Raw genomic sequence first — 27909 nt, forward strand, 5'->3', positions numbered from 1 at the left:
TTATAACCGGATTCGCGCTTTTTCGCGTCCTTATCGGACCGCGGCCGCGATTTTCCCCGGCGCCGACGGGGAGGAGGAGGAGGAGGAGGAGGAAAAAAGGAGAACGCGAGGAAGGGAGCGGAGATGAGGAAAGAGGTCGACGAGGGAACAAGGAGAAGAATAAGAAAAACAAGAAGAACTAGAAGAAGATGAGGAAGAAGAGGAAGAAGAAGAAGGAGAAGAAGGGGAAAAGGGGGGGATGCGCGCGAGATAGGCAACGGGGTAAAAGGGTGGCGGCTCTCTCTCTCGCGGGGGTGGGGAAACGGCCTGATATACAACCGAGCTACGGGGAGGAAGTCGCGCGCGCACACACGCAACACACGTACACACACGCACGGCCACCGACACAGGTAGCCGCAGGTGCACACAGGCGCAGTTCCGCGGGCCGAACGGGGCGGCTGCGTGCTCGACGCCCGAGTGGCGCTCGCGCAATGTAGTCCCTCGGCTATCGTCGACGCGGGAGCATCGCCGTTTCGAAAGAGCCCGCGACCTTCTCCCCGTCGCGTCGCGTTCCCGGTGGTGTCGAGGGGGCGAAGTACGCGCGAGAGGGGCCGCGTTCCCGAGGAACCCCTTTCGCGGAATCGTGCGCAGCGATGAAGACCCGTCAGCCCCTCCGTCCCCGTGCGATTCTCCGGAATTAGCGGATACTTTACGTGCGTATTGTTACTTTGCTTCCGGCCCTCAACCCTCCGGTCCGTGCCCGTGGACGACGATTTTTCCGGCCGTTCGCGCGCGTAGCCCGGAACGGAGCAGCGCGCCGCGCGAGATAGTGCGTGACGCACTGTGCGTAATCTCCCTGGTATCTTTACGTGGTCCACGATGACGAAGTGACAGTGGTGGTACAGTGAGGCAGTGTCGGGAAACAGTATCGGACGAATGATCGAGGCTGCCGCGAGATCGGGGTGGAGAACGCGGAGGTACCGTCGGAGCGTCGCCGGGCGTTCTGGAACTGTGAAGAATTTAGATAACCGCGAACCTCTCGTTGTCGCGGGAGTGGCCGAGTACTTGTTGAGCAATAAACCTCTCACTGCCCGCTCGAAAAATTGTTACAAATTTCGCTGAGGAGGACGAAGAAGGAGCGTTACCAATCCGTCAAATAAGAAGATAGATCACATCGATCGCAGATACGCATGCGAATTTCGTCGCGAATTCCGTCCTGCAGTGCTTTGCCGAACACAAATCTCGCGAGAAGCAGCTCCCAGCTTCGTGACAGGAGCGTCATCCCTGAACGTTTAAGGACGTCGTCGACGGGGTCTCTCGAGGGTCTGCGTTTAATTGCCGGTGGCGTTAAGGACGCGCGGAGGCGAAACGGACGGACGGCGAGAGGGAAGGCGCGGTGGAAAAAAAAATCGCGTTTCACGCCGCGGGAAATCGCGCAGCGGCGGCTGATGGGGAGATGTTAAAGTTAAAAGCTGCTCGTAAAACACGGGGTCTCGCGGGTGCCACAACGCTGCCATCGTGCGAGGGAGGCTTGTTTATTTCGGCCGCAACACCGACGTCGACGCACAATTGAAAGGTCGGGGAGGAAAAAGTCCGATCGGCCTGTCTCCCGCCGACGCGCAATCGAGCGACATTCCGCGCGGCCGTCCGTCAGAGCTTGCGGGAAAAGCGAGCGTATAGACCAATCGCGGTGGCAACGACAGCTACAACGGGATAAGGGAAGAAGGAAGCGGAGCTGCTTCCTCGTTAGTGGGTTGCCATCGAGGCACGTTCGATCCCCCCTGAGGAAGAGAAATTGCGGGATCGGAAAAATGCGGGCGAAGCCGCGCGCGCGGGGCAAATAACCGCCGGTGGTGCGGAATGATCGATGGAACGTCCGGCGCATCGTGTGGATTGCATTAATAACGACGACCGCGGCCTAATGCATCGCCAGCCGATCTTATGGTCGTCGGCGTAACGAGAGATACGAAGACGCCGCTGAGTGTCGGCTGGAGAACGGCTCTCTCCTCGCATCGATCACCATGGATCACAGGGGAATCGTCTCCGTCGGAGGGGCGAGTGATAACGGCGATGCGGAGATCGCCTAAGTAGGGCCCGATAAACGCGCGGCCTAATAGTCAGGTCGAAGTTTATCACCGTCGCGCGACTGACGTTAACGCGCCGCGATGTAAAAGGACGAGAAGAACAAGTCTCGTCGCTCGCAGATCGCCAGTGATTCAACAGCAGTTCTCGATCGACGGACGTGAATAATCAATGGGAGAAGCGGATTAATTATTAAGGCATCGGTTGTTCGCCGCGGCCGGTGCGGCTGTCCGCGCGAAGGTACTCGCGACTCGCGAGAAGCCACGATACGTTTCCGCGCTACCGCGATTAGCGACGTCGCTCCGTAATCGGGAGAATGTGGTATCGTCGTAGAATTGTTTCGTGATAGTGAGCGACTGATTAGGCAGTGAGGCCTGGCCTGTCCGTTCGGATTTTATCGACGAGGGAAAACTAATTGAGACGCCACGTCCCAACTTGTGCGACGTAAAGCGGAGATTACGGGCATCCCGGGTTGCGCGCGCGAGTGCTTGTGCACGGGATGTACGGTGGCACGAAGTGATTCTGTCCGCTCCGAACGAGATAGTGCGAGGAATGCCGCGATCGTCGATGCGCGGAGTGTGTTAGTGCATCCACTTCTATCGCCGTTTAGCGTCTCCCGGAAACGACTGCGATGCGCCTGAGATAGTATATCAGTATGTGAATGAGCCACGCCGGGGAAAAGCGATGTCTACTTCTCTTCCCACACTTGTCTGTTTTATAATTTGTTTTGGTGAGTGCCCCTCAGCATCCACGTCGCCACGACGGACGCGTATATCGAAGCATTTTTACAAGTTTGACAACTACATTTGTCGTACCACAAATTTTTCAAGCGTGGCTGATTGGTCGCGGGATAGAAGAGTCCTCGAGTATTTCTAGAAATCTTTTATCTCGCAGCCAGTCTACACGCTTAAAAAACTTGTCGTACGACAAATGTAATAGTACGCGGAGAGAAGTTTTTCGTAAAATTTATCCTGAAAATCATGTAATCGTGGGACGTGGCATTTCGAAGAATTTTATAAAAATAGTATCGTGTGCCGTGGGCTTAAGTATACATTTTACTAGTAGACTGTATGGAAACATTTTAACAACTCTCATAAAATTTTTGAAAATGCCACGTTGTCCCACGATTACACGATTTTCGAGAGTAAATTTTAAGAGAAAATTCTCTCCGTGTACCTGTAATAGTGCTCCTACGAAAAAGCTGCCACTGCGCTACAGAAAAACACGCGTTTTAATAATACATATATCATTTACACACTAGATAAATGCTTCGATACGCGCGTCTTATCTTGGGATCTTTGTTCGTATATTTTGCATATTAGCGTAATTGAATGTCAGTTACATTACCATTACAATACGTATATAACGGCATATTTCAGTTGCACTAATCTACCAGCTTACCATTTCAAATATTGGGGAAAATCCAGGTCCGTAACGACCAGTAATTCAAACGGATCACGATTCTCGAACTATCGATGCACTAATATTCGATGTATTCGCGTTAATTGCACGCGCAATTATTGAGGCACCTAATAACGACGGTATATTACGGTAGCTTTAACTACCGTATGCTGTTACGTTACGTTCAAGTCCCGAGCACGTACGTTCCCTCCCCCAGCCTCCAATTAATATTTCGTGACTCGATGCAGTCAAGTCACCTGTGCAAAGGTGAGGGCCCGTCGACAATCGCGACGTCGACGTGTCTACGACAATCCGTGTACGCGATGCTCGCGGTGGCTGCCTCCGGCGTGAATTTTTATGAAAAATTCAGGAATTACGTCAGAAGAATATGTATATATATATATGTCAGTACAGTTATCAAAATATATTTTGCATCTTTTTAAAAGCACTGCTACGCATAACGAACCCCGTTGAATATTTACAAAATTAGAGAATGGGACAATACATAAAACTGTCATGTAATATGCAACATTCTAATGAGTTTTATGTATAGTAGTCGGTTTCAGCAGAATATTAATAGTAGCTTTATAGGTATATGGGAATTAAAGCAGATTTTGTACTTGGGAAAAAGAGCAGAGTCCGAATTAATTTGCATAATTGCAAACGTACAACATAAAATTGTCGAAATTGGTATTATTCCAATACTTTTTTGAATATACAGATCGTATTAATGCTTTAATGAATTGCAGCACACATTTAGTAATTGCTGTGAATTGCTCGTAAGCGTCTCTTTGTGTTTCTCTCTCTCTCTCTCTCTCTCTCTCTCTCTCTCTCTCTCTCTCTACTGTTTAGCATATTATATATTTTTTTATTTTCCACACAGTTTCTAATTTATACTTCTACCGTCTTCTAAATTTGTCATGAGTTTTCAACGACGTTAATGATATTTTTTTCTTTTGAGAACTTTTTGTTTAGTATATTATATACAAGTTTTATCTCTCGATCTCCCCTATATGCAGTTTCTCATTTCTACCATCTTTTAAATTTTTCACGAGGTTTTAACATTAATGATATTTCTTCTCTTGAAAACTTGGTACAGTAATTATTAACGCATCTTGAGCACACGTGTCCATACTAGAAACAGACAGATGGTCGGGAATTTTCTCGGGAATACGCCAATATTTGGCATTCGGCGCAAACGACACATCTCGAACTTTCTCGTGAAAATATACAAGGTTTCAGAAAGTTCACCGATCAGTATGCCGGCGTTAAAAAAAAAGTACTTTAGGAAACGGAGTCTGCGAACTAGGCGCGCTACTTATTCGCGCGCTACAATCAGATATCGCGAAGAAGACGAAACGAAAACGTACCGAGCACGGAGCAGATACCTTTACTCAGCATTTGCATATTAATTTGCATTAATAATTTATATTAATTAATTTGTACTGTATTAATTTGTATTAATTTCCAGCTCAAATAGCTGAATGAACAGCTGATAAAAGTTTCAATAAAATGTATATTAATCACCGGCACGACGTAGAATCGCTTTGAGCTGTTTTCGATTTTATGGAACTCGCGCCCTTCTCGTTGAAATTTCATCTAGCTCCCATTTTCATTCGGATACGCACAAAACAGCGTTTCGCGGAGAGCAAAACGAAAATAAAAGAAACATCGACTCTGCGATGACAGCGCGTGCATATTTTAACCGACCCACATGTAGCTGTAGCTTCAATTACAGAGTACTGCATTTCGCGGCCATACGTGTACACACGTATACACGCATATGCGACACCCACGTGATAGCTGAAGTAAGATAATACTTAAGTAAACTTTAGTTATCATTGTAACGCGTTCTGCCCCGTACCTAACGTTTCGCGTTAACGCAATTAGGGATGAAAAATGTATAAGTGTAGGGACGATTATGAGTTGCTTCAGAGGGAAAGTATCGTCGAAGTAAAGGCGCGTCGAGATTTACCGGATTGCATAGGGGATGATCGGTAAAGTTTCGAAAAGACGGAATTACACGTGGATTAATGTAGGCAGTAATTTTCGTCCTTATCCACGCCCTGCTGAATTTGCGTTCAGGTTTCTTCGACGAGATCAGCGTCGCTGCGAAAACTCTCGGCGATTTCTCCGCGTGTCGCGGGCGTGTACGCGTCTCTGAAATGTGTCAACTGTTGCAGCTCGGCTGGAGCGTTCGAAGAAGAGAAGAAAGAGACGGCAGGGTATAACCGCGCTTAATGCCATTCCGTACGCTTCCCATCGCGGGGCGTCATTCTTTTTCACTCCGCAACCGCGCAGTCCGCTCATTTTTCACACGTAACGGCATAATTAAAAACAACGACTGCGATAAACCGCGCATCGTAGTTCGTCGTTAAAATTCAAATTTCAGTTAATTACTGCCGCACTCGCCGCGAAAGACGTAACTTTAATTCAGCCGCGGTATGTAACGCGGTACATATTATCCACGCTCAAAAAACAGACGATATATCTCGACGAGAGACACGCGTTTCTAACTTTACCGAAAAGTGTGACAGGCCAAGGGCTAGTTTTTCAGGAACGTCGGTTAACTGTTAACCGAAGGTTAAGTGGTTCTCTGTCTCGTCTTAGGTAACAAGATAGAAAAAGACAGGGAGTTGACTGAACTCTGGTCGTAGTATAACTAGTAGGTCCACTCCGTCATTTGTTTCGTTTTGCGTCGATCCCTTTTGCGCATCCGACATTTTGTTGGCCCAGCTAATGAGAGAAAAGTTGTAAGTGTGGCAGTGTAGCTTTGATACCATAGACTTATATACTAGACTGTGCCATCCGTATAGGAAGCGTCGGTCGTAAGAAATAGAAAGAGAGGGAGAGCTGAAGTGAGCCAATGTGTCTCTGTCTGACTTGTTCGTTTTCTCGCCACTCGTTTGATATGTCTGCACTCTAATGTTTAGGACAGCGCGTCCATAGGGATGGCGCAGTCTAGTATATAAGTCTATGTTTGATACACTACCACGCGTACAACTACAGTACGTATAATAGACTTATTTGTATAATCTATTTGTATAGACTGCGCGTCCCGTGAGAAGAATTGAAGACTCTATTAAAATGCGAGAGAGAGAGCGATAGCCTGAGTAGAGACAATTGTAATCAGAGACTGGCCATAAGAGTTCATCAAATTCCTGCGAGTGAGATAGCCTATGTTTCTTTCTCACTTGCAGAAATTTGACCCTTATGGCCAGTCTCTGATTACAGGGTCTCTAGCTTGAGTGAGTGTGTCTTTGTCTAATATGCGTCGTCTTTTCCCTACTCTTAACAAAAAGCGTGAGAGAAAGCATCACTCACGCAATACCTCTATCATTCAATGTGGTCTTCAGCGCGCCCATAAGGACGCGCAGTCTATCTATATAAGCCTATGGTACGTATACACTCATACGCCGTTGGTTTTGGACCAAAGACATGGCGAGGTACCACGTAATCGGGCCCGAAAAGATCAAAGGGCCGACAGAGAGCGGACCAACTAGCTCACAGACTTCTATACACTACTAGACCGCTATCTTTGAGCTGAAAAGTGAGGCAAGAGTTTCGCCATGTCTTGCTAGGTAAATAAACACACGTTACTTTTTTATTTACCTAATATGGCGGAACTCTTGCCGCGCTTTTCAGCACGAAGGTAGCGGTCTAGTAGTGTACAGAAGTCTGTGGTTACACTATGCTCCGGTTAACAGTTAACCGACGTTTGCGAAATTTGGCCCAAATAAACGTGTTGCGGTGACGCATCGACAACCGGCGAACAACGCGAATTAATCTAATAATTCTTTTCCAATTACGTGCACAACGCGCGCGACCAATCAGAAATAAATGATTGCGTTTATATTTGACGCGCTATAATTAATTCGCCGCTCCGGCGAGAGCCCGTCGCGAGACGGTCGCAATCACGCGCTCGCCGTTCATCACGCCTGAGACGTTTATATCTAACGACTCATTAACAGGTTCGCGCAGCACTCTCTGCCCATCGCGATTCGCACCAACGGGACGCATCGTTATTAATTCTGTCAGGGACTGAGAATTTCGCGACGCAGACATATCGACTGCGTTAAAACTTAACGAGCCGTACCGGCAAAGACGCGTGACTCGCAGATGTGTGTCGGCACATGCAGATCGTACTGTCTCCGAGCGCTGCGTGTCGATGTACGACGTGTTTACGCAATCACGAGCCCCGCGCGATTTACAGCGGACTTTTATAGAGTCGGGGAAACTACGCGCATTTCCTACACTCGCATGTCTCTTCATTAGCAGCGGGACCAAGGGACCACGTGGACAGCGAGATTCGTTAACGATCGAGCAACTACGCTCGATAAGAAATACATAGGGACGACGTGTGACATTATTTACTCGCGTTACTTATCTGCTAGGTAACGGCCCGACGGGAGATTAATGGAAGAATTAAGAGCTTCCTCGCCCCCCCCCCCCACCGCTTTCGTATGACTGATCGGAAATTAGCGACACCGACAGCTCCTACCGGATGGCAGGAGTTCTCGCGAGGTCACATAGTGTCGAACGCCATTTCCATCTTGCGAAGCATATTGTAGCCGGGAGTAAAAGCGGCATGAAAAGTTTTCGCGATAGTTACTCACGCCCCATCTTCTCTCCCTATCGAGAGTCCCGGGTGCGCGGCTCGTATGCTCGATGGAAGACGGAAAGTCTGGCAACTTCGAGACGCGCAAGTAGTACATTAGGTGGATGGGTAAACAGGTAGATGGGTATACATGGACCGGGCGCTGTGCGGATAAATGGATGGATATACGAATAGTTCGTTATGGGGCTCGGAGATTTCCCCTCCCGTAAAATCGATACGAAATACGGGGGCGCGATGAAGCACAATGGATGTTCGTAATGAAGTCGGTAATATAAATAAGAATGGAGTCTTCCCAGGGGGACTCATAAAAAATGTAACGAACTCAAACACGAAATTACTCGACTATTTATGAAACTCCTCCTGCAGCTACGAACTGTTTGCTGAATATTTTCTAATTGTTCCGCGAAAGTTTGCTGGAACATGGTTGCGCTTCGAGCTTTGCAAAATTAAATAGAATTAACAATTATTGTTAACTTCATGACGCGACGTTTCGCTGTAGCACATTTGTGCGAAAGGGCTCCCACTTCATTCAATTGTTGTTTTATGTTAATATCCAATATTTTCTGTTATAATCGAAGCGTTGCGCAACGCAATGTTAAACAGTAATATTTAACCTGTGTACTTTTAGAATGAAATCGGATTTTTGGATCGCGAAAACCTTTTTAACCGTGTTTTTTCAAGCGTCCCGACATGTTTATCGTATCTTTATGCAAAATTTGAAATATGATCCATTATTATTCTTATAACGTTTAATAATTACCGCTTTATACTAAGATATCAATTGCTATCATTGCGTGTTCAGATGACTAGCTGTTGTCTCGAATAGTGGCGTGATTAATCTACTCGAATCTTTAAATGAATCCGCTCGATATAAACGACTCGATAAACAAACTAATATTGATCTGGATCCTCCAAACGTTTCCGGCGGCCCCGACCGATGACACAGGAACACTCGATTCGAAGCTTTTTACAATTGCAGTGGCCTCTTCCGCTCTCTCTTATTTCTCGTTTTCTATCCGTCGAAACGCGACCGCTACCCGCAGAAGCTCGCACTAGCCAGTCCATCGGAAGGGAAAGGAATAAAAAAGCGAATACGAGGCACTCGAGTGCCAGGAAACAAAGTTGGCTTATCCGGCTGCGGGGAGGAAGATTGCGAGGAAGAGACAAGGAACAACGGGAAATAGGATTTTGCGGCCGACTGGCCAAACCAACCATTGTTCTTCAATGTCCGAAAGAATTCACCTCTAGGTTGACGGATGAGTCACGATAGCGGCGTCTCGGACTTTTCCGTGGGACGTTATGGTACGAAATAATTATAACCGTCGAGCATGTCTGTGTGTGTTAAAACCAACCGTAATACTCGACGCTGTCTTCTCTGAGTTGAAGCAACTTTCTACAATTTACGGACAAGCTCCGGGCAACACCGACGTACCGCGGTGAAGAAAAGGTGAAAAGTTACTAATAGATGTTGCGTACGCTTGTACCCACCCTATCTTCTCCTCTATTAGTTCTCCTCTATTCGCGGCTTGAAGTGGTTCCAATTTCGATCAAGTTTGATATCTTTTTCCCCGTAGTATCGAAACGATTTTGTTGAAATTCCATCAGGAAAGATCGGAAAGACAACGATGATGCGCGCGACGGGCGGATGATCGAACCCGCGCAAAAATCGTTCCTGTGGATTCGAGCGCGAAATTAATTTCCGGCCAAGGATTATGGATAATCCATCGCCTATGATAAACTTGCCTCGCAAACGCGTCTTTATCTTCAGCTATCTCCTATGTTCAGTGTATCTCGAGAGCCGATAAGAGAAAGAGGGAGAGGGGGAGAGAGAGAGAGAGACCTGGTCACACAGTATACATATTTGTGTAAAACAGGCAGACACAAGCGATTCCGAAGGAAAAAAGTTGATTATAGTAAAAAACCATATTTGATGATGAAGACAGATCATGAAGATTGGAAAAAGTACGCGAAGATTGAATTGAAGGAAAATTGGTGTAATTTATTAATAGAGAAATCGGGATTAAAAAAATATTAATAAAGCACCCTTTCGGCGCAAACAGGAGCCGGGTAAATTACGACGTAAAATTAAACTGTTCCTTCGAATTTTAATAAAGAATAACTTTAAAGTGACATCTGAAATTGTCGACGCGTAACGAAGGGAAAATCCGCGTTCGCCCAGCTTCCGGAACAAAATTAATTTCTGGCATAACAGAACAGCTCTCGATCGATCCGATAATCAGAGGGTGAACTTGTTTCAACTCCCTTCCGGTTAAAAGGACCATAAAACTCGATCCACCGACGGTCGTTCGAATCAATAGCGAGCCCATTGCGTCAACAACGTAGCGTCCCACTAAGGAGATTTTAATCCGATCGCTTTTCACGCGTCGTCGGAGAGTGCACTTAAATCATCTGCATACACCTATTCGCTCGCATTAACAGTCGGCAAGACGCGAAAGTGCGGGGGTTTTATCATACGGGAAATTGTTATTGCATCGGAATGAAATATAAAACGCGAAATGTCGTGACTACTTATTATCAGCTATTTCCACATCCGTATAATTTAATTTCCATATGGAACGAAGTGATTAATAACTTAATATTGCCCTTTCGTGCCCGGCTAATGCACGCACATATGCGTATACATATTTAAACATCCTATTTTGTACGCAAAGCGTAATAGCAATCGCGTAAGATTAATTCATATATCAACGGTTATTTTTGTGATAGTGTTGCGCGTAACGGTAGTTTATTTCTCTCATTAAAATATACGATTATATGGTAGATGTTTGGAACGGGCGAAATGTAGGTGAAATTGAAAAAAAAAGGAGAGATTTACTCAGGTATTAAAAAATATAGCCGAGCGCAAAAAGAAGATACTTATAGCCAAGTGGTTTGCGTCTCAATTGAACCGGTCCTAAATGAATACGTCGGCACGGAAATAAATATCGTCGCTCCAATTGGCGGGCATTCCTCGCTCGGAAATTTCGATGAAAGGCTGAACTTTTCTCGCGTGGAACGCGGGCAAAGTTCCTGCGGAAGAATTCGGGCAGGAAAATTAATTTCGCGGGCGGAAAACGAACGAGGCTCGCGCGAGCGTACTCGCGTCGAGCGAGGCCTGTGCCTGCTTGAGCGGGGAGCGCCTTGAACGGCGAGAGGCCTCGGGAACGGACTAGGTGAGTGGTGGCCTCACGAACCCTCGGTCTAGAACCCGGCACTCCCGTCACGGAAGTGCTCGTACCGGCAAAAAGTTTGGAAAGGCAATTACGGGGGTTATTTTATGACAATACGCGCGCACGCGGCCCTCGTGCGCGACGTTACGCTACGGGAAATCCATTCGTTTCGAAGTTTCGTATTATCCGCGGCGGCACGTCGCGGCACGTCGGCCAGTATTTCGAAAAGTTGAACGAAATTGGAGGTACGAAGAGAAATAGAGTGTGCCGGCGGCGATTATGCTTAATCCCGTCATCGATGAAGTTTGATATTACGCGCACGTCTACGTCGCCTTTAAACTTCATGGCGCTTACGAGCCTGGGAGCTATTCTCCCGTTAAAGTCCGGAGATTAACCGTTGTCTTGCGGCGATGTTAAGAACGCGAAAAATGCGTCAGTTTCGCCGTACGAATGCAATTTTAAAAGAAAAGTGGAAGGAAGACTTAACATTGATCTTGCGGTGGAAGAAATGAGCGAACGCAATTAGAAGTTCTATTCTACTTTTTTAATGGGCTTATCCTATTCTCCGCAAATACCCCAGTCCTGAGCAGATTTGAGCGTCTTCAAACGTTTCTTCATTTTTACATTTCGCAAATGGTTCACGTTAACTTTCAATAAATCGCGCAAAATTTAATCTCCCGGCACGAGCGTTGCGCCCCTGAAGAATAGGTAGCTTCCCGCAACTTGAATCACGCCTGAAACCGGCCCGATTAAATTATGACAATTCAAGGATCTTCGGTGGTTAAATATTCGCTGACAACGTGTGCGGTGAGGAAGTGGAGCAAGTATCTCCATCCCCGGTTGAAATCAACTCCGGCAACGAGCGAGAGTACATGCAATTCCGCACTAATCGCGAACTCGCCCTAAACATCGTGCAGTCGGAAATTCGCGGCATACGGCTGTCTGGCTTTGTGAAGCACTTGACGAAATATAATTCGCAACTGAGAAAGTGCTTGCCCGTACACAGCTGATCCGGAAGTGCAATTCCGGAGTTGGCGATAGTTCGTGCGTGCGACCTAGGTATGTGCGCCGCTGCAGGCAACTGCCTATGTGTTTCCTCCGTCTTAATCAAGAATCGCGAATTCGAGTGTAAGAATACGAATTATGCGAAACGGACGAATTATCGTCAACGTCGGGGTGCAGTTGTATTTATAGCTATCTGAAAATGGTGCGCAACAGCGCCGATTCTTACATCTTAAGTTATGCCAAAGATTTACATCCATATTTTCTCCTCCCTCGTATTTTTCTCTGGAAAAATATATTCTCTCCGTACAATGTAAATATGCAAATGTTTGTTTGTTCATAAAGCAGCGGCGTGAGCATTTCACTGGACGCATTTCGGATACATTTATCAAAGCGGTAGAAAGATGCTTTAATTAAATTGTATTTAATCACAATTGCACGTTTCACACAACGGTATAACACTGCATTGCATTATCATTATAGAATATAAAGCTAATAAAAACATAATAAGAGAAATGATATGAATGTTCGACACGAAACACTGGCGGTAATTTAGTGATAATATATAAAGAGTAGTCTTCAACTAAATATTTACATTGCGCCGGCAAAACTAAACATATTATTAACGATGATTTTTGTTCGTAACCGGAAATGGAAACGAAACAATCGCATGGATGTGTGCTATTTTTCGCGTTCATTATTTTACAAATGATGTTTGTCGATTTTTATGTCACGGTGTGAAACAGCTTTATGTCGAAAGGTGAATTCAATCAAAGGCCGCCGTTCCTAGTTAACGAAATCCAACGTGAAAACAGAAAGAGAGAGAGAGAGAGAGAGAGAGAGAGGGGGGGGAGGGAAGCTGCTGAAACTAGGACTATACTTTTGAAATATGTTGCTAGTTTTTCATTTTTTTTCCGAGCGAAAATTTCGCAATCCGCATTTTGTTCAAGATCTGTTTTTTCCAACGAAAGTTTTTCAATACGGGAAAAAATAAAGTTTACTCAAAAAAAAGATACGCTGAAATAATATAGAAAAAAAAACAAGTCGCGCGTTTCAAAAGAAACTCGGTCGCTACGGTGAAATATTTTTTTTTCCAAATATTGAGAATTTTGGATACAATGGGCAATGACGGATTTAGAAAAAAAAAAGGTTTTGTAGCACACGGCCCTCGATATCGCAGTTAATATCTTAATCCGATGCTTAAAAGCGCATTGTGCTCGTGTACAACAATTATTAATAAATCCGCCACTGTGTTTTCTACCGGCGCGGCATTCTCCTCCGCAGAATTAATTTATTTCAATAGAATAATCTTTCCCCGTACACTCTGTAACGTCCGCAAGATACGCGGGGAAAAATATCTCTCAAATAGCACGCGCGATAAGCTTAGCAGGTAGTAAATGCACGGTATGCGTGTACACGGTAACGCGCAGATTTCAGGGGAAATCCGGCCGTAACGTCGCGCCGCCGTCACGAAAAGGAACGCTACCGTCACGTCAAGATATAATGTAATGTATTTAAATAGGTCCGTTCGCGTACTGCCACGCGAACTTTCACGTGCGCGACTGACGTGACGCGACAATCCGTGACGTTGATGCTACGTACGATCTCCGAAGTGACGCGAACGTTAACGGGCTCGGATGCCTGGAGTTGCCGCCTAACGCGCTTCGAGAGTCAAGTGGCCTCGCAAAATGCAATACATCGCAAATCCGGCGAGAGTTGACGGATGCTCCGAACACGCCGTGGACGAGTCTGCCTCGAGCTTACGGAGCGTGCTGTAAAATATTACGGGACGTGCAATTACGCCGTTTTACCCCGTTGTCAACCTGGTGTGACCGCGTTAAAAATTTGTGACGGCGCTATTCTTGCCGTCGAACCGCTGAATCAGGAACAAGAAGCCACGCGCTGTCGATTGATCCGATAATCTCGTGAGGAATTTATTCTTAACCGCGAGACGACGATGAATCCGTTCTCCGCGCGCAATCTGAAATCTGCCGTCGATAACGGTTCCCCTCCCGAGGGATCGGCATTAATCGCACGGGCACTTTTACTTCCAGGTGGTATAGCGTCAAGCCTACGAAACTTTCGGACCGATTTCCTGGAGGAATGGCCGACGCCGGGCACCGGGCCTCACTTCGACATCTCTATGCAATCCAACTTCACCGGGCTGGTGGGGAAGACGGTGCATCTCGTGTGCAAGGTGAAGAACTTGGGAAATCGAACGGTGAGCCATCGGAAAATCCATCGTCTGGTTCGTGACCAGAGGCGCTATATCTTAGCGGACAGCGCGCGCTGGCCAGCTACCCCACGTCGCTGTTGAATAATTTAAGGGTAGGGCCGCACGAACGACCTTGCGACCCTTCCTCGCGATCGTAGCGGATACTTTAACGGCGCGTCACGTCGCCAGATTCGCCCGCTCGCTCGCTCGCCACCAGAGACCCGTTAAACGACTTTCTAATCGATCGATGGTCCACGAATGGAAAGTTGAAGTGCCGTTCGAATCGTAATCGGGGGTGTCGGTAGAAAAAGTAACAAGCGTGAATTACTGAAATATACAAGAAGCTAATCTCAAAAGAGCCTTCGGCGAGAATCACGATGTTATCTCGCGCTTCCGTTTTCATCAAGATTTCAGAGCATTTGACCGTTCGCTCGTGAATACTTTAATCCGTATGTAAATTTTCAATTATCGACTTCTTCCTCTCGCGAGCGAGCCTTTCTATTTTTTATTGTAATTGTGATTCGATATATTTGCAACGACGACGGCCATGCGCGCAACGCGAACGAGTGTAACTCTATGGGGACGCGCTTCGCTTATGAAATATAAAATCGCCGTTCTTACACGGTGCAGTCCGTGGCACAGTTCGTCCAACGTAAATGGGGCTATTAAATAAACATTACCGTTCCTTCATCGTGCACGGCGCCGGCGTCTCATGAAAAAGGCAGACGATGTTAGCGTTTATGTTCCTGCATTATTAACCGCTCTTCTTACACAGTGAGCGGAAGCATTTTCTTTTTGTGTATCGCTCGTCGACGAATTATATCGCTTTGGAAATTTCTCCCCCGTAATTACACAGGTCCCACAGATTGTCCCAGCTGAAAGTGTTTTGACATTTGATCGCGTTGTCACCGGGCACTTTGTTTAATAGCGACGTTACTTCTTAGCACGTTGCCTTCGTTTGCACTTGAATTTTCGCGGTTGAGATACTTTTTTCCGCAACTATTCTAGTCTCGAAATGAGACTTGATCAATAATTCAATAGACGATGAATTCTTTTATATTCAATTCAAGAACAGATTTTTAAACACTATTGCTTCTCTTAGAATATTAAACACCGATAAAATAAAAAAAGAGTTTTAGAAAATGAAATAGTATTCTGAATTACGTAGTAATTCACAGCAGAGCATTGATCGTGGCAGCATCGCATTTTATCGTTAATGCGATAAATTGTGAAAAGATATTTTAATTATCATAATGGAAAATCAGTTACGATATAGAGGGCGTTTTATAAAAGAAAGAAAGTGGTAGAGCAGAAGCAAGAACGCAAAGAACACTTAACCAAAAAACAAAGAGAATGGCATAGCCTACGTTGTCACGTCCGCAAAGCATTACCGCGCACGAAAAAGTTAATCTAGCCAAAGTTTTCTTTGGATTTATCATACTCTGATACCGTACGGTCAGCGTCGTTGAAATTTAAACATGCACTTCTTTAAACATTCAACTACTTTTGCGCGAGTTTTTGTTTGAATCCTTTTATTAGAGATTTTTTGCTACTTTTGAGTCTTGAAAATAGCAAGAAGAATGTTATTGTCGCCAGTAATTGATTAAAAACAGGAAGGAAAAATTGTTCGACGACGTTAAACTGGCTAAGGTGGATTAATTCTGCCGTTCCGGGCGTCGAATGGTATAACTGAATAAGTGTATCGAGAATGAAGAATTGGCGATTGATCGCATAAGTACGAGATAGCATGACTGCATACAATCAACCGATCGTAATATCTTTAAGAACGCTCCGCCACGAAAAGCTTCGCATATCGACAGTCTTTGCGCGTCTACAACATATTTATTACGTCTAAATTTCAGGTTCGCGTGCGCACGTAATAAAACCCGAGTAATTTCCAAAGACTCGCCCCGTTACATTTTCCTCCTCCCAGAAATCAAACGTCCCGCTCTGATAGCTTCCGTTTGAGAGCCGATCGTTTGGTATCACGATTGCAACGGATATACCGCTTAATTTCATTGCGCCGCTCGAGAGCCGAACGCTACTGTTTTCATTACTCGCCGCGGTATCGAAGCCAAAGTGTTTATTCTCAATAAACAATAAAAAATACAAGTGCGCCGGGATATTCGTCATTCGAGTTTGCAAATGCCCCGTGCGCCCTTTTAATCCGCCCACTCGAGCTTACTTCGTTGACATAATATCATCGGATTCACCGTGATATATGACGCTGCCATCATAAGCGCGCAGGGAGATCAATCGTCGGCGCTTGCTAACGCGAGGGTGCATCATTACCGGCTGTTTGCTCGGACCAACTAAGAAGCTACTGCAAATACATGTTAGATGATAATGGTCGTCTTCATTAAGAGACCCCGTAATTTGTTCGGGTTAGCTTGAAATCCTTCATGGAAGGTAGATCAACATCATCATGCAGTCGATCTTGACAATCCCCCGTTGGAACACAATGAATTTAAATCGTTGGTAGCGAGAACTCGATAGTTTAACGTGAAGTAGTGAGGGTTCATTCTTTTCATATTAATCTGGAGTGCTGTTGCGCTCTCGCTCTTTTGTGCCGTGGGGTAAAATTGTGGTATACAGATTTGTGGCATTACTGGGCATTACTAGGCATTTTTTGGGCATTGGTTTGGGCATTAGGCCTTGCTGGGGCATTATGAAGATAAAATAAGATAAAGCAAGATAAATGAGATAAAATAAAATAATAAGATAAAGTAATGCCCACTGGGCATTAGTGGGCCTTGGTGTACAAGATTTTGGTCAGCGGTTTCCCCCTCGTTTCGTGCTAACATTCAAATTGAACTCGCCTTTATTAATACATTTTAGCAGTACACACGCATTTGATATTTTATTACTTTTACATTGTTCGACGTTCTAACACGATATTCTATGTTACATGGGCAAAAGTGGCATATTAAACATTTTCTGTCGTTCAACTATTGTTGCGTATCGTATGCCGCGGTTTATGGTTCGTACACTTGTAGATAAATTCGTTGCTTTGAACCGATATCCCAGCGACATCATAACGGCATAGCGAATCATTGACCGCGTGATTATCTTTTGCATTTCCAGATATCCATTTTGCGGCCTTCCGATAATAATTGGTGATCGCGCAGTTTATTCATTGCGCAAACATGAGAACGGCTCGTAAACGCGCTCACGCATCGGAAACGCACGGCTTAAATGTCCACAATGGATCGTTGATTAACGGCAGATTCGACGAATGATATAAAAACTTAATAAACGAAGCGTAATCGTAAACACGAGCTACGGCTTGCCGTGTTTGTGCCGTTCGATGCTCGCGCGATATCCCCGTAATGATTTATGAATATTAATCGAGGCCTCCCCTCCTCTCCTCTCCTCGCCGCGGATTTTTGAATCGTGTACAATTACGTGCTGTCAACACGTGGGCTCTGATTGCGGAATTAAACCGAATGAACAAAATGTGTTTTGGACGCCCAATTTATTTGGACGGCGACGGATGTTGACGACATCGATATCTTGAAATATCTAGATGGAACTCTTCGGGGCGTTGATGCTTATAATGATTATAAATGGGAATACACAATGGCACATTGACGAGCAAACGAAAAGCTTGTACGAAAGCTCGGGCGTCCCTTATACTTATTTAACGCGATGTAAGCAGCTTTGAAAAATTGACATTATTTCTGAACAAGATTACTCCGCGCGATCCCTTGGCAGTTAAGTCCCTTGAGTTGCCGTGTAGATCCAACCCTAGAATTTTGTCGCTCAAGATACGCGTCGTCACGCGCTTTTGCTCCGTTTCAGTCGCGCTAAACCGAATTACTGCTGTCAGTACGTTCTAGATGAGGTTTTTGCTTGTTTCCTGAAATAAAAGCTACGCTGTGCTACAAAGCACTCAAGATTATTAGAAAGCGCGCCGCGCTTGTTGCTCCCTTTCTTGCTCTGTACGAAGATCGACGCGTCCTTATATCGTGAACGTTTCGGTCGTTCATAGTCTCCTCTTTCAAAGGAGCCCGTGATTGGTGGTCCCGATTACGCAAAGAGAAGCGGTGTAATGTTTCGTGTGATTATCGGCTTTAAAGTTTACTGCGCGTTAATATTGTAAACGTGTAAACCATTTATTCTGTGCCAATTTCAAACGTTATCGCATTATTAAATTATTATGTTGTCGTATATTAAAATATTAAATTAATGTAACGTATACGGTGCGACGGATAATAATCATTTACTAGTAATGAGACAGTTGATTTATTTATGAATGATTGGAAAGCCGGTATGTCTGATATATTCTATGACGATACAAAGGTACAAAGGTGCTTTTCCAAATACGCGCGAAGATGAGGGATCTTTCAAAGTACACAATTCTCTTATTCTACAATATTGAGCACTCGAGCTGCATAATGCCACGGTCATATTTTCGCTCCCTGTTATCGTAAAGTCGTATAACCGTACAGAGATGCATCGCGATGCATAGTATCGTGCACCATAGCCGTGCGGAGGTTTCGGTTGAATTTCGCCAAACAATGCAGCGATTAATGCCAATGACACATACGCGTCATCTGGAGTACGCGAGGGCTCGCGCAAGTGTCGGGATTCGGTGCTGAGATAGGACAATGCGAAATCTCCATCGTGACATCATATCTGCATGCCGGTGCAGTCCCCTATAGGCGAATCTAGAAACGCGATCCAACTACGCTCTCGTGGCTTTTAAACCCTTTATCACCTCGACGTGAAGCTTACGCGAGTTAAATGTGATATCGTGTAAAACACGTACGAAATATTCTCGACGAGATGAAAATATACGTTACCGAAAATAATCAGTCAATTTTTCGGCTCGATCACATTGGTATTTTTATGCGTTGTAGTGTATTTTAAGATTGCACATAGTCTACATTTTTCTAATTTTTAATTCTAATTTAACAGCTCACAATTTCCGTTAGCACGAAAAGGAGCTTTTGTTCTATTGCCAAATATTTATAGCTTTCAATTTTGTATAAAGCGTTTGACTCTATTTGCGTCTCTCAAGTTAGAAAATGTAATCCTTCCATTTTGTAAAAGCCGCGCTTTAAAGCTGCATGAAGACGGAGAATTCAGCTGAATCCAGGTACAGCGAAACGATCGCAACCGAAAACCCTCGCACAGCGCCAGAATCTGTAGGATCGATTTCAATAGCCGGCTACCAAAAGCCGATTTTGCATTCGCACAGCGTGTTAGGTGTGCGCGGCACGACAGTTGCGACGCCTCTGTTTTCCTCCCGTTCTTCAGCACCAGCAACCCCATCGCTTCGTCAGGATGGATAGATTTTGTTTGGCTTTCAGCCGGCAACGCTAATGCCAATAACACAGCCGTGTCATCTCGAGAGCTCCAGCTGGCGCAGGTGCCGGATGCAGGACGAACCAGGACAAAACGAATCTCTCCATGGCAACGTCACTCCCGTCGAGAGGACGTCAACCCGCGATCGGTTAATACATCGAAGTTTCCGTAAAATGATCCGAAAAGCGCGGTGTACGCTCAGCCCGTCCGATCACGCCAAATACTTTCTCTTCCGCCGCGATAGAGAGAGATCACTTTTACTGAAATTTTTTAAAATTTCATTCCTTGTGGAATAATTTCATTATGAAACTGCATTTTTTAAATTATATTTTTGTATTTATTTTACTCGGCAATGCATTAGAAACATTTTTCTAGTATGACGAAATTTTTATCCGTTTCGATGAACGTTCGCGGCTAAGCCTTGAAATGCCAATCCTTTGAATGACTTGAAAAATTTTCGCGCAGGCAAAATTTAATACCACCAATATAAGTATTATCCCCGCGATCATCGGTAAGAGATAAAATATGCGAAACAAGATGGGATTTCGATGGCTTTCAGCGCATGTAGCTTGATCGATTTCACCGGTGTGACGATGAGGGTAATTTCATATTCGGAATTAAAGGACAGAAGTTAATTATTTTGCTAGTGTTTATTCAATATTTTATGAGCCACGATAGAGCGACGAGTTCTAATCAAATTTCCCCAATTAATTAACCTTTCCACTGACGCGTAACATAATCATGTCTATTTTCGAAAACCTCGTCAAATTAAAAATTAATGTGCGATAGTAAAAGACGTTGAAGCATTCGTGTCATAATGACTACTTTATGTACACAACGAGCAGAATTATGTCTAATTTTAATTTCATAAAATTGCGGTACTTTCTGTTAAGTCAATTCGCGTTTCGGTCGGTGAAAACTTTCTGACTTTTTAAACCGTTGAATGGAATATCAATAACAAATCATTTCAGGAATATCGGCCGTTGCGCGGTTTTCAGCAATTTCCAGAGTTAATTAGGGTCAATTGAATGTAAATGTTACTCCGGAGAATTGCAGTCGATGAAATTGCATCAACGATCTAATAGTTTCGCCCTCGTTTTTTGCATGTGCCGGCGCGATAAAATTAGTTATATATAATTGAGTGCACCGAAATTCCGGTGAGACTTATGTACATTTAACTTGGAATCTCTGCAGGCTCGGCCGAATTTAATTTACTCGTTTCAGACCACGACGCACTGTCGGTCTGGGTGGGTAAAAATTCAACAGCGGTTGAGCGACGATATTAAACAAACAAATAAGCTCTTGATTTATTTATTAAACGATGTATTATGCAAACCGCAGGCAACGCCGTAGGATAGATAAATATACCGTAGGGCAGTAACGCGCCTGATATTGACAGTCCAGCTATGCATGTAGGTATATAATATTATTTCCTCACATGGCCGTGGCCTATATACATAGGTACATCACGCGCTTTGATCCTCGGTAACGTGAAACTCGTGTGTCACGAAGCGCTTTATATTACGAGTATAATAAGTTTTATTTCTTTAATTACATATTATATTTTTATGATGTGCATTTATCTCAATTGAACTGTTTGCCAAGGCAATTAACTTTACATAACTGCCTTGTCATTAATAACAAATGGGAGTGAATTATTAATTGAGGTATGGGACAACGTGTCAATCGCGCAGGGAAAATGATGTAACGAGTGCATAGACAAATTTAAAACAACCCTGTTGTTTGCTCTTGCTTAATAAAATGTTATTTGCTTTACTGTTATTGAATTAACGAAATTATTCTCAATTAAATCAGTCCTGTTAATGCAACGTCATCCTTTTCCGTGCGCGGAAAACGACAAGTGTACCGAGAATGACGGATAATGTCTTTCCTTTTAGGTTTCCTGGGTGAGGCACCGAGATATACATCTGTTAACAGTTGGTCGTTACACTTATACCAGCGATCAACGTTTCGAGGCACTACACTCTCCTCATACGGAGGACTGGACCTTGAGGATACGATATCCTCAGCGTAAGGATTCCGGGATTTACGAGTGCCAAATATCTACTACCCCGCCCATCGGCCATCCCGTGTACCTAACGATAGTCGGTGAGCAAATATAATTCTATGTAACGTTTCTATCTTTCCGAAGTGTGTGGAGAAAGAGATGAAAGTCTCGGGAGGGCGGCTTGTACAACCAATGGATATCATGTCAATATTGTACTCGCTAACGATCTCATTTGCAAAACTCTCAAATTTCTAATTTTCCGCAAGTTTTCACTTCGGCGACGAAACTTCACTTCATTGGGAGACGTATTTATTTGGAGCGATATAAATTTCCCAGTAACATCGTGAGTTTGACTCAAACGTTCCGCTGGATGCAATATAACTTCAAAAGTTTCCCACTAGTTGAAGAAAGTGCAGAGTTGTACCTTCTGTAGTTGGTTTGCGTATAATATAAACATCGTTTAATTAACTGTTACATGAGAAGAGGAATTTCCATTTATAATTGGTCTTGGATTTTTAGAAAGAACGTATAATTGGAATTTGTAATTTTTCTTTTCATATCATCTTCACGGGGGCTAAATATATAAAGCCGAAACCCTTTATCTCCTACATTTTGTCGCACGACTTTTGATCGGGGAAAATCATATGCTTCGTATCTTACATAAAATTTGCTGATTAGTTTGAATCTTTAATTAACATTTCAAAAATTTCTTTGGTATCAAACGTACACTCGAGGGGTAAATCGCTGAGGGCATTGTGGTGTACAGATTTGCGGCATTACTGGGCATTACTAGGCATTTTTTTAGCATTAGGCCTTGCTGGTGCATTATAAAGATAAAATAAGATATTAAGATAAAGTAATGCCCACTGGGCATTAGTGGGCATCGGTGTGCAAGATTTTGGTCAGCGGTTTCCCCCTCGCGTATACTATAACAACGTAATATCTGTTTTAAGAATATCTACTACATAAATGTGTAAAGGAACGGTGATGTGCTTCACAGCACCATTTATATTCAAGTAAAGAGCGTGTTTGAGATCGTATATCTTTGAAGATATCTCGTTAATGACCGTCTCGGCACTTTAAGCAGGCCGTCCAAGCAAAGAGAGGATCTTATCGACACGACTTGACCCAAAAGTTCGCTCTACGATGGGCTTGGTTGAGGGTTGAGCGTTGAGCGATAAAAATATTGAACATAATGAAAATATACGGCGAAAATAATGCCGCCGGATTATTTAATCGACCCACTCGCACGACTGCCAGGTAACTGCAGCCTCAAATCGATAGTCCTTCTTTGTTTCAGAACCGATAACCATTATAATCGGAGCGCCGGACCTCTTCGTCAATAAGGGCAGCACCATCAATCTGACGTGCGTCGTAAAATACGCCCCCGAGCCACCCCCGGCGATGACCTGGAGTCATAATTCGGAGGTGAGTGTTGCTGCCGCAAATAAATCACCGACAGCTAACAGATTTCCACACCTATGACCAAAAAATGCTGCATTTTTTCAACGATTCCGAGTTTGATCCCGGCCGAAACTTTTGATAGAATTTCACGAAAATTTCGACTTGAAAAATTGGGACTCTTTGATTCTAATTATTCTAATTACATCTTACAGAATTTACAGGACATAGAATTTGTTTCTGCAAACATTTACCTCTGTATTAGGTTTACAATTTTCGCCCAGTGATCTTTCAGTCCGGAATTCCGCGGCTCGGTGTTGCGTCTCCGATTTTCCGAGACTGTCCGTAATTTATCTCGCGACGAGTCGCCTAACGACGCTGTTATGCCGCGTCAGGCAACAACAGACACGCATGATTAATACGGTCTGTCGACGCGTATTTTCTTTGCGATAGGAAAATGCATTTTGTGCTTTTAATACCATTTTGCGCGACAAAAGTTATTGTAAACGCGCATTTCGCAGGGCACAAAGAGCGCATTACACCGCGGAACCCATTAATATTGACGAACTCGTTAGAATAATTTTGCGACGTAACGTTCGCGGCGTCGCGTCGTTTTATTCACGATGACGAGATAATTTTAAATTCCCCTCTGCGGGCCGATATTTGTAATTCCGCGTTTGGTATCGGTCAGGCGGAAATTATTCTGCGCGCGTTAATGAGACGCTCGTACGTGTACGCGCGGTTCATAGTAAAAACTAGCGAACGATCGATGAAAAAAAAAGAGAGAGAGAGAAAGAGAGACAGTAATTTCTCGGCTGATTGCCGATACATCGGTATGCCATCGGTCGCCGGGGATGCGCGCTACACTCGCCGGCTACGTGCTTTTACTAGAATAAAACAGCAGGTAACGCAATTTTCGCAAGGTACTATCACGCACGTTGATCAAAGTGAAATACGAAATAGAAGACTGGCCGCTCGCACGGCCGCGCGCGGCAGTCAAGGAACGAAATTATTTCCCGATTAATTCTTGGCGGTTTTCGATTCGCGGATAATCATTTATCCCGTAACGCGATACACACGCGGCGAAACGATTCCGCCGTCGTATGAGATATGGGACGAGTTAAATCTTGTCCTTTTTTTTTCATGGAGAAGAGAAATGAAAAGCACTGGAAGAAAAGCGAAAAAGGAAAGGCGAAGGATATTTTTCCGTTCTGTACGGGGGCGTGCCGTTACGCGTGTCTATCCTCAAAGAGAATACGAAAGAAACGTATATACGTTTCCCGCGCTATTCTTTACCTCGTACCTCGCAGGGAGCTGCCTTTTATCTTCCGCCAAAGGGGCGTCATTGCGTTGTCGGAAAAGCGGGGATTCCAGGGAAATGTAAGGATGCAGGCGCGGGGCGGCGTCTTTGAAAGAACGATTGCGGATGAGTCGCGTACGACGCCGCGCCTACATGTTCGATATTAGGCGACGCGAATCAAAAGAGGAGTTAGCCTTTATTTCCGGGATTACCACAGTTCCCCGAGGCTATCATCTCGCGGAGCTTAGCCCTCGGAAATTTACAATAGCGCAAATTTCAGATAGGCACTCATTTCATTCTCGACACATAATCACGACGTAGCGAAAGCTTCGGCTATTAATTTCATTTCTAAGAAGGTTATTTGTTAGTAATTTGAAGGGAACTTTCGATTTTCAGTTTAGTATTGGAAAATAGAGAGACAGACAGAGAGGGGGGAGGGAGGGAGGGAAAGAGAGAGGTGAAATATATATGTAAATAGACTGTTGTAACTTCTAATTAATAGATTCTTTATTAATAATTAAATTGCATAATCATTTTGTACTGAATAATATTGTTATTATTGCCAAGCATTTTCGATTATATATGTAAATTTAATGTCCCGCCGTTATCGGCGTTTGTATATACATTTCCGTTCTGTTTTCAATTAATCGCGAATACATCATGCATGCAATTTTATCGTTTGAAAAATATACATACGGGTGTACTGTAATTCTGTCCAGGTTATCAATTTCGATTCGCCACGTGGCGGTATCAGTCTCGTCACGGAAAAGGGGCCCGAGACAACGAGTCGTTTGATGATCCAGAAAGCAGTGCCGAGCGACTCCGGGATCTATCGGTGCGAGCCGAGCAACGCGAATCCCAGCAGCATAAAGGTGCACGTTGTTAACGGTAAGCTGAAATTTCCTTCTCTGTATACGCTCTGTACACATTATATATTGTTCATTGTAAAACAATTATTTCGATGAATCTTTGTGCCCGTTTTGCAGCCCGTTCTCTTTTCCAATTTTCAATGATCCATCGACGCGAAAGTGTACCCTTTTTTTTAGATTTCTGATCAACATTTTGCGGTTTACCGGTAAATTGGAAAAAAATCGAGCTCCAATCGGCTTTGCCGCAATTACAACGAAACGAGAGAAATGGTGTCCGCTGCATCTCGCGACGAGAGAACTCGTCGGAGAGCCGCGCGAAAGTAACGTTGATTGACTTTTCTGTAAATATTGCAAGCTCCGAATCTATCCGGCAAGTCGCGCGTTAAGCCTGAAATCAATGGTTACGGCCAGCCGATTGCTCGGGCGCGAAATATCGCGAATAGATCTGTACGTGCAGTTGTGAAATGCAGCGGATTTCGAAATCTTGTTTTTTTTCGTTTTTCTCCCCCCTCCCTCACCCCTCTCTCTCTCTCTCTTTCTCTCCCCCCCCCTCTCTCTCTCTCTCGTCAAACGCGATCCACTCGATGCGTCGATTCGCGATGACAAAGCAATGACAAAGCAATGACAAAGTCTGATTTTCGCGTGGAATCTCACGCAATTTCCGAGTGCGTCCGGTTACGAGCGAAATAAAATCAAACGAAAGCGGATTGTTTCGTTCGGGTCTGAAAGAAGGAGCTTTTTTCGTTTTGTTCGTAACTCGATATATTTTTGAAGCTGGCGGAATTTACGAGTTTTGCCTCTCGCGCTGCAAGCAATCAAGTCGCGCGACACGATGCGAAAGTTTAAAAGTTGATTGCGCGAATTGTTTTAGCGTCTCTAAATATTACACCTTTATCCGCGATCTAATTCGTCATTTCGTTCAAGAACATTTAAGATAAACTTGGAAAAAGAAACCTTAAAAGAATCGTTCGACGTCGGCGCGAGGAGATTGAGCGTCGTTTTGCTTTTAAAGGCAGTGATAACTACAGGCGAGTGCAGATGAAATATCTTGAAACGTATTTATGAAACGTATACAATTATGTGGATTCCGTCCGTAATTGTCCCTTTTGATCCGCAATGTGTGATGAATGGATCAATGTACCACGTAATCAAATAGTCGATATATTAATTATAAATTTGAAGCGTTGTTTAGAACAACAGCTGACAGTTTGGCCGGATGAAACGGCCATCCATGAAACGCTCATCCATGTACGCCGATCTATACACAAGGGATGATATGTTATCGTCATCATGTGTGTGTCAGCATCGTTTATCTGCGATATTGCTCTTGCGTACGTCGCGTATAGGTACCATTTTTTATCCAAATTTCAACGCAACGCATTCCTACCCGTATATTTCGGCTTGTAACAATATTTAGTTGTTCCTGTGCAAAAAGCGGAACGAGCCGCGCGCACGATGTACATACGTATCAAAAGTTTCGCGTTAATGTTCATTTGTTACCACCTTGTCCTTCCTGCCGCCCGCGTAATTCACCAGAAAGCGTTTAAACTCGTTTTGCATCGGCAACTTCAGTTTAGCCTGTCGTCTAAACTGATTAAACGTCCGGTGAATTATTAGTTTTAGACTTGCGAGGAATCTGTATCGGTTTTCGATTGAGATGGTATTTGCTAATTTCTGGGATACAGGGAAGATAACTACTTTATATAATAATGTCACGAGAGTGGCAAGTGTGGCGTCCGCGTTTACAAATCCCCGAGATTGCAAGGAAATGAGATTAGATGGGGTAGAAAAATAATCTGGTATAGGAGAGGCATCTCTTTTTATTTTATAATTTTATTGTACAATATAATTATTTTCCATCCGCTTAATTTATCTTAATTTAAAAGCTGAGCGCCGACGTGAACAATATAATGGGCTTTGCATATTTTTTCGTATACACGATTAAATCATATAAATCGCATAGTCCGTTCTATATTCGTTCGTAGAGAGTCGTGTCGAATCGCTGAAAATTTCTGTTGCAGAGGAACACCCAGCCGCGATGCACCATGGGGACGGAAGCTCGTCGTACAGCAAGACACGGCCGATTTGTTTTATAATTTTAGTAATAGCTAATATAATGTTTATATAAGGCGAGAAGTAAGGAAAACACTTACTCCGACACACACGATGAAACGAGAAGCGCGATCGCCGGGAATCGCGGGCTGCCTATTTAACGTCGTTAACATTTCTTGGATAAATATTTGTGCAGGGTAAAACCGAACATTACCATTTACATTTAAAGAAAAAGAAAAGAAACGAACTTCCGTGACCAAAAGAGTTTTCAAATATCAGCACGGCACAATAATCGGTAAGAGCGTAGTATTTTGTTAACATATATCATCAAGAACAAATAACTTACGACGTCAAAATTTATTGTATTATTTGTAAATAAATTTATTGTATGTACATATCAATAAAACGATTGTCTTTATCTGGATCGTCTGGTTATTGCAGGCGTTATTGAGGCCCGTCGAGTCGTCGTAAGCTTCTGCCAAGGTAAGGGTGAATCGATATG

General features: G+C 44.2%; 1 protein-coding gene across 1 annotated transcript; it reads left to right on the plus strand.

Annotated features, from left to right (window-relative positions):
* Positions 1 to 480: 480 nt before the first annotated feature.
* Positions 481 to 27825, plus strand: LOC105561896 (muscle M-line assembly protein unc-89-like). Its single transcript, XM_012012260.1, has 6 exons — positions 481 to 2791; positions 14307 to 14473; positions 21676 to 21886; positions 23086 to 23213; positions 25206 to 25374; positions 27377 to 27825. The coding sequence occupies exons 1-6, from the start codon at positions 2746 to 2748 to the stop codon at positions 27481 to 27483; spliced, it is 828 nt and encodes a 275-aa protein (XP_011867650.1). The 5' UTR covers positions 481 to 2745; the 3' UTR covers positions 27484 to 27825.
* The last annotated feature ends 84 nt before the right edge of the window (positions 27826 to 27909 follow it).

Source organism: Vollenhovia emeryi, unplaced genomic scaffold (genome assembly GCF_000949405.1).
Source record: "Vollenhovia emeryi isolate VEMERY1.0 unplaced genomic scaffold, V.emery_V1.0 DF939198.1, whole genome shotgun sequence".
Classification (NCBI taxonomy): Eukaryota; Metazoa; Arthropoda; class Insecta; order Hymenoptera; family Formicidae; genus Vollenhovia; species Vollenhovia emeryi.